This window comes from Octopus bimaculoides, chromosome 9 (genome assembly GCF_001194135.2).
Source record: "Octopus bimaculoides isolate UCB-OBI-ISO-001 chromosome 9, ASM119413v2, whole genome shotgun sequence".
Lineage (NCBI taxonomy): Eukaryota > Metazoa > Mollusca > Cephalopoda > Octopoda > Octopodidae > Octopus > Octopus bimaculoides.
Genome location: NC_068989.1, coordinates 56,302,671 through 56,310,819, shown reverse-complemented (window position 1 = coordinate 56,310,819; position 8,149 = coordinate 56,302,671). Strand labels below are relative to the sequence as shown.

General features: G+C 39.4%; 1 protein-coding gene across 1 annotated transcript in view; it reads left to right on the top strand.

Annotated features, from left to right (window-relative positions):
• LOC106878814 (polyamine-transporting ATPase 13A3) overlaps window positions 1–8,149 on the top strand; it is a 164,533-nt gene that overhangs the window by 61,632 nt on the left and 94,752 nt on the right. The window contains exons 3-4 of the mRNA XM_052970914.1: window positions 2,807–2,974; window positions 7,736–7,794. Coding sequence (XP_052826874.1) covers window positions 2,807–2,974; window positions 7,736–7,794 — 227 coding nt within the window. The remainder of the gene's footprint in view (window positions 1–2,806; window positions 2,975–7,735; window positions 7,795–8,149) is intronic.

The window sequence follows — 8,149 nt, the reverse complement described above, 5'->3', positions numbered from 1 at the left end:
ATATATATATATATATATATATATATATATATACATACATGGATATAGCTTGGAATATATATATATGTATATACACATGGATATATGCTTGGAAACAGATGAAGGTAGGCAACAGGAAGGGCATCCAGCTGTTAGAAATCTGCCTCAGCAAATTCTGTCTGACCCATGCAAGCATGGGAAAAGAGGATGTTAAATGATGATTATGATGATGAATACTATGTGTTTATTGTGAATACAAGGCTGATGGATATTGAAATATGAATTGTCTTTTTGAACACGAAGATATGTGATAATTTTGAATTAGGTATTATTTTGATATTTTACTCCATTGTGCAGAACAAGACATATTAGGTGTGTTAACCATTTGGCATTCAAATTACTCTGTCAAATGCAATGGTTATATTTTGTTACTTGTTTCAGTCATTAGACTGTGGCCATGCTGGAGCACTGCCTTAAAGAGTTTTAATCGAAGAAATCAACTGCAGGACTTATTTTTTGCAAGCGTAGTTCTTATGCTATCACTCTCTTTTGCTGAATTGCTAAGTTACAAGGACATAAACACACCAATATCAGTTGTCAAGTGATGGTGGAGGGGACAAACACAGGTACACACATGCACATGATGGTCTTCTTTAAGTTTGTCTTCCAAATTCACTCACAAAGCACTGGTTGGTTTGAGGTTATAGCAGAAGACACTTGCCCAAGGTGCCACACAGTGGGACTGAACCTGAAACTACATGGTTGGAAAGCAAGCTTCTCAACCACACAGCTATATCCATGTATATATATATATATATATATATATATATATATATATCATCGTCGTTTAACGTCTGTTTTCCATGCTGGCATGGGTTGGACAGTTTGACTGAGGGCTGGCAAGCCAGAAGGCTGCACTGGGCTCCAATCTCATCTGGCAGAGTTTCTACAGCTGGATGCCCTTCCTAATGCCAACCACTCCGGGAGTGTAGTGGGTGCTTTTTACGTGCTACGGGCATGAGGCCCAGTGAGGTGGTACTGGCATCAACCACGCTTGAATGGTGCTTTTTATGTGCCACCGGCATGGGAGCCAGTCAGGCGGCACTGGCAACAACCACGCTCAAATGGTGCTTTTTACGTGCCACTGGCATGGGTGCCAATCAGGTGGTACTGTCATTGGCCACACCAATGGCTTCACTTGACTCAACCGGTCTTCACAAGCACAGTTTATTGCCCAATGATTGAAGAGTAATCTTAGATGGGCCGGTTATGCTGCACTGGTATAGGCCACAGTTATGGTCTCACTTGGCTTGCCAGGTCTTCTCAAGCACAACATATCTCCAAAGGTCTCAGTCACTTGTCATTGCCTCAGTGAGGCCCAACGTTCGAAGGTGGTGCTTCAACCACCTCATCCCAGGTCTTCCTGGGTCTACCTCTTCTACAGGTTCCCTCTACTGCTAAGGTGTGACACTTTTTCACGCAGCTGTCCTCATCCATATGCAACACATGACCATACCAGTGCAGTCATCTCTCTTGCACACATCTGATGCTTCTTAAGTCCAACTTTTCTCTCAGGGCACTTACACTCTGTCGTGTATACATACTGACATTACATATCCAGTAGAGCATACTAGCTTCATTCTTTGCGAGCATGTCCCCAGCAGTCACGGCCCATGTTACACTGCCATGTAGCATGGTTGTTCACACACATGTGTCATACAGTCTACCTTTTACTCTGAGCGAGAGGCCCTTTATCACCAGCAGAGATAGGAGCTCTCTGAACTTTGCCCAGGCTATTCTTATTTTAGCAGCTGCACTCTCAAAGCATCCAACCCCGCTACTGACTTGGTCACCTAGGTAACAGAAGCTATCAACTAGTACTAGTTTTTCCCCGTGGCATGTGACGGAAACTGTTTTCTGCACATTTTCAGTGTTTATTGCCTCTGAGCATTTGCCACACACAAAAACTATCCTCCCAGTTAGCCTTCCTTTGATATTGCTGCACCTCTTATGTGTCCATAGCTTACACCAGGTACATCTTATGGAGTTTCTACCTACGCCTTTTCTACAGATCAAGCAGGGCCATCTACTTGAAGGGATTTGTGATTTGTCTGCCTTCCTACTTATTAAGACTTTGGCTTTTGCTACCTGAAAAGAGGTTTTAGATGTGTGCTAGGTTGGAAAACAAGTTGCTTATCTGAACATCTTCTGGTTTCTATTCCATGTGGTGGGGTATTAAAATACAAGGTAGAGGAATCTGAATGAGCTAGTTTATATAGGGTGGGGTGGAAGGAGTGGAGGTAAAGTGTTAGGAGAAGCAAGTGGTTAAAGAAACTGAGAGTGTGAGAGAGAGAGAGAGAGAGACCAGAGTTAGGCTGGTCGAAGACAGAACACGAGGAGACAGAATGAACTATGAGTGAGTCTGGTTGCATTCTTTGGTCACAGCTATATTTGCAGTTTGTTTTGGTCATTGGGTACTACCACTTACTGACCTTATTCAAGTGATGTACCTATCTTTTGCTAGCAGACCGCATTACTGAAAACATAACAGAGAACACTCTTCTCTCCTTTCTATCTTTAATTTGTTCTTCATTATCTTCTCCAGATAATTCATCAGCCACTTAACCCTCTACAACATAATCAAGAACATGGTCACTCAGCATATAATTCACATGTAGTTTGAGTCCCATTCATGAACTGCTCTCTTTTTTCTCTCTCAAACTGGTGTTTGTAATATCTACGATGATTTATAGTAAAATCTCAGTTGTTAATTTCATCTATTGCTACTTTTTCAGAATTTTTCATTCCAGTACTATATTTATTTCAGGAAATTATTGGGTACCGCCTTAACAAAACAAAGAAGTTTTTCTACTGGATTCTGACAGTGCTTTCTCTAGGATTTCTGCACCTTTTCTGCTACTGGTTGCCTCGCTATTATCTTTATTTAACATGTGACAGTTGTTCATTAGAGGAGGCTGAAAGCGTTCTACTCCAGGTAAATTATATTCTATGTATTTCTTTTTTCTTTTTTTTAATAAACTGTATTGTAACTCTTTTTTTTAACCTCCATGTTAGTATGGAACACTGTTGGTTGTCACCAGAACATTTAGTTTTACAGCTGGATCACATTTCTCTTGCTAACCACACGGTTTTTGAGGAATGGATGTTAAACAATGAGGATAGTGATGATGAATATATATGTATGTATATATATATATATATATATATATATGCACATATGTATACACATGCATACATGTATATACACGTATTTATACATACATGTATATACATATATATTTACATGCATGCATATACATACATACACACCCACACATATATACAAGCATGCTCATATGTATACAAGCACATGCTTGTGCATGCATACATACGTGTATGTGTATGTATATATATGAATGGTTTTGTTAAGCGGTGTCAAGTTTTACAATTCAGTAAATAATAATAATGGTATTTTTTATAAGCTTAAGTAGGCTTTCCTGTACGCGTGGGACTCAAACGCACATCCCTTTGTTAATGCGACTAAGTGTGTTACTGATTACACCAGCGAATCAGCCTGCTATTTGACAGAAAGGAGCAGGCTGGTTCGCTGGTGTAATCGGTAATACACTTAGTCATGTTAACAAAGATATGTAGGTTCGAGTCCCATGCATACAGGAAAGCCTACTTTTTTCTGCTGAAGGCTTATATGCCCCATTATTAGACTATTTTCCTTAATCATTTACACGGTGATCACTATAAGCTTTAAGCTTATAAAAATACCATTTGTATTTATATGTGTATATATATATATATATATATATATATATATATATATATATACACACACACACACACACACACACACACATTGGCACACATACATAGCCCTATATTTTTATACTTATGTAGAATATAGAGATATAAAGCAAGTAATTTAATATAAACAAAGAATTATAAGAAAGATATATAAGCACTCATTGACAGAGAGCTAGAAGGTCATAAACCTGATTATCAAATATTTCACTATTTAAAGAATTTGGAGGCTGCAAACAAATATAATAAGATTACATAACCAGAAGGCCGATGACCTTATGCTTCTATCTTTATGATATATTGTTTGGTTTATATCTCAGTATTTTATATAAGTATATGAATATAGTGCTCTGTGTGTGTGTGTGTGTATGCACAAGAATGCATATATGTATATGTGTATATATGTATTGCATCATCACATAAACATGTGTATATGTATGTGTGTTTATATATATATTGTGTTTGTGTATCATCATCATCATCATCATTTAACGTCCATTGTCCATGCTGGCATGGGTTGGACGGTTTGACTGGGCTGGCACGCTGGAAGGCTGCACCAGACTTCAGTCTGATTTGGCATGGTTTTCTACAGCTGAATGCCCTTCCTAATGCCAACCACTCCAAGAGTGTAATGGGTGCTTTTATGTGTCACCAGTACATTTGCGTAACCCTGGGGTGCAATTACATGCCACCAGCACGGGTGCCAATTTGCATGACACCAGTATCTGTCACAACTGCGATTTTGCTTGGCTTGATGGGTGTTCTTCTCAAGTTCGACATAATGCCAAAAGACTTGGTCATTGCCTCCGTCAGGCCCAACACTAGAAAGGAACTCCGTCACCTTGCCTCTGTGAGGTCCAACACTCGAAAGGAACTCAGCCACTTTGCCTCTGTGAGGCCCAACGTTCAAAGGATGTTCTTTATGTGCCACCAGCACAGGTGTGGTTGGTTTGATAGGCCCTCTCAAGCACAGCACTTCGTCAAAGGTCTCGGTCACCAGTCATTGCCTCTGTGAGGCTCAAAGTTTGAAGATCATGCTTCACCACCTTGTCCCATGTCTTCCTCTATCACCGATTCCCTCCACAGTTAGAGATCGGCACTTCTTTACACAACTGTCCTCATCCATACACATCACATGACCATACCAGCACAGTCATCTCTCTTGCACACCATATCTTATTCCTAACTTTTCTCTCAAGATGCTAACACTCTGTCAAACATGCACACTGACATTGCACATCCCGCGAAGTATACTGGCTTCATTTCTTTCAAGCCTACACATGTCGCCGGCTGTCACAGCCAATGTTTCACTGCCTTTCACTCTGAGAGAGAGGCCCTTTGTTGCCAGCAGGGGTAGGAGCTCTCTGAACTTTGCCCAGCCTAATCTTATTCTCACAGCTACACTCTTGGAGCATCCACCTCCACTACTAACTTGGTCACTTAGATAAGAGAAGCTTTCTACTACCTCTAGCTTGCCTCCCACTGGCAGTTGCAGGGAGTCTATTTTCTGTGCATTTTCAGCATTTATTGTACCTGTGCACCTTCTACATACAAAAGTTAGTTTCTTTGTTAACCTTCCTCTGATGTTGCTGCTCCTTTTATGTGTACACTGGGTGCATCTTATGGAATTTCTACCTACACCTTTTCTACCTGAAGGGATTTGTGGTTTGTCTGCTTTCCTTCTTACTATGACTTTGGTTTTTGCTAGGTTAACTCTAAGGCCCTTTGATTCTAGACTTTGCTTCCATACCTAGAATTTCTTCTCTAGTTCAAGTAATGATTCAGCTATAAGAGCAAGGTCACCAGCATAGAGGAGCTCCCAGGAGCAGCCTGTCTTGAATTCCTCTGTTATTGCCTAGAGAACTACGATGAACAAGAAGGGGCTGAACATTGATCCTTGGTGAATCCCTACTTGTACTCTGAATTCTTCACTGTACTTGTTGCTTACTCTCACCTTACTGGTAGCATCCCTGTCAAGGCTTGTACGGCTCTCACCAATCACTCGTCTATCCCTAGTTTCTGCATTGACCACCAGATAAGGGATGAGGAACTCTGTCAAAAGCTTTCTCCAAGTCAACAAAAGCTAAGTACAGAGATTTATCTTTAGCTAGGTATTTCTCCTTACCAGAAATATAGCATCAGTGGTCCTTCTGCCTGGCACAAAACCAAACTGCATCTCATCTAGACTAACTCTCTCTCTAATTAGCTGAGTTATGACACTCTCCGTAACTTTCATCACCTGATCAACAATTTGATGCCTCTGTAATCATTTCTGTCTAAGGCATCACCTTTACTTTTGTAGCAGATGACTATGGTGCTGCAATACCAGTCATTGTGTATGACTCATTCATGAACCACCTGATTTACAATACAGGTGATTAGGCCATAACCCACACCGCCAAATATTTTAAGCATCTCAGCAGTGATTCCTGATGGGCTTGGAGGCTTTCCCTGTCTTCATCATATCCTTAATTACTTTAACTACCAGGGTTCTGTCGATTCGATTCGGGTAGCTGGTCCCTCAATTAAGTCAACATTTAGCAGACTCTCCTCCTCCCATTCATTCTCCATGTTCAGCAGTCTTTCATAATGGCATCTCCAAGCCTCTTTCTTTCTTTGCAGACTCATTAAAAGCAAGTACACCATCAGACACATACGTTTATATATATATATGTATAAATGTGTATGAATGTGAGTGTCTGTGTGTGTATAAGTTTGAAAAGGCGATGGCAGTTTTATGACTTGCTGCTGCCCTGAGGCCTGCTGTCTTTTATCTCACTTAACCAACAAGATATCTTTCTGATTTTGATGACCTTGGCTACAGTTTGTCTATGTTTTTTTTCCCACTTTCCCCATAGCAAGTTATGGCTATAAACCAATAAAGATAACTGTTCGAAATAATCGAGTTGTTTGATCGCTTTACTTCTTGCATGCCCATTATACTTCTGACTTATCTTTTAATTTGAATGTTCTCTTTTAAAATACCGTTTATCCAATATGTTGTTGGATATGTCACCAACTAGGCTTTACCTTTCCTGTTTACACCTGTTTAAAATTTTACTTGAAGATGGTTGGTTTATGCTATGATGTAATCTATGAATACGTCAAAATACTTCTACCGAAACAGCTGTTGTAAATTTTAAATCCCATTTGTGCTCTTCTGTTTTTTTAGCTATGCTGCACCTAGAATCAATTTTGTGTCAGATCTACAGTTTAAACTGGATTTGTTACTTACATATCTACAGTACCCTACAAATGCAATGCCTTCATGGTTGTTTTACCTCACTGTGAATCTTATGTTATTGCACATTGCCATTTCTGGCATCCTACATGTTGATGTGCCTAGATTCTAATGATTCTTATAATTAATCTATATATATATATATATATATATATGTATGTGTGTGTATGTGTTTCACTCATGATTGACAGATTGTGGGTTCAGTTGCCTGACTGGGTAGCATTTTGTGTTCTTGAGCAAAACAGTTCATTTTGTGTTGCTCCAGTTTCCCCATTTGATCAGTGGAGGAATGTTGGCTGCTTGCCTAGCCAGCAAGGTGGCATCATTTGAAGGCTAAATCAATGCAAAAGCACATTGTGGCCAGCAGTGTGTAACAACATCTGATGTCCTGCTCGGTCACATTGTTGCATACATACATACATACGTCCGTCCGTCCGTGCATGCCTCTGTATGCGTGTGTTTAATCCATAAAAATGAGTCTGACAAATTATATTTTGTCAGACTCACAGTTATGAATTTAAACTTATTGACACCCTGGCCACTGGCTTTGAGTTCTTTATTCTAAATGGTATCACTACATTCCTGTGAATTTGTCATTTCCAAAAGTCTCTATCTGTGTGTATATATATCTATACATGTATGTGTGTGTGTGTATGTGTATGTATGTATGTATGATTAACATATCTTTTATTTCTTTTTAAGGACCAATACAAGCAATGGTTTGTGGCAGATGTTCACATAATAGCCACAGATGGAGTCAGGTTTGTTTATCTGCTACTTTCCTGTTTATCTATATATATAAAAATGAGAATGTGTGTCTGTCTGTCTGTCTGTCTGTCTGTCTGTGTGAATCCCTAAAACTCGAGAACTACGCAACCAATTTCATTCAAATTTTACACATGCCTTACTTAGGGTTCCAGTTGTGTTTTAGTCAAAAAAAATTATTAACTTCTTGCAGAGTTCGAGCACACGGCAACATAATATCTCCTCCACTATTTAAGTATTACGTGTCAAAAGTGAAACAAAAACACTCATGTCAAATACTTTCACTTTAAAAATGAAACTATTCCACTAACTGAAACAATCACATTTCGATACTGTAGTGACAGATACTTT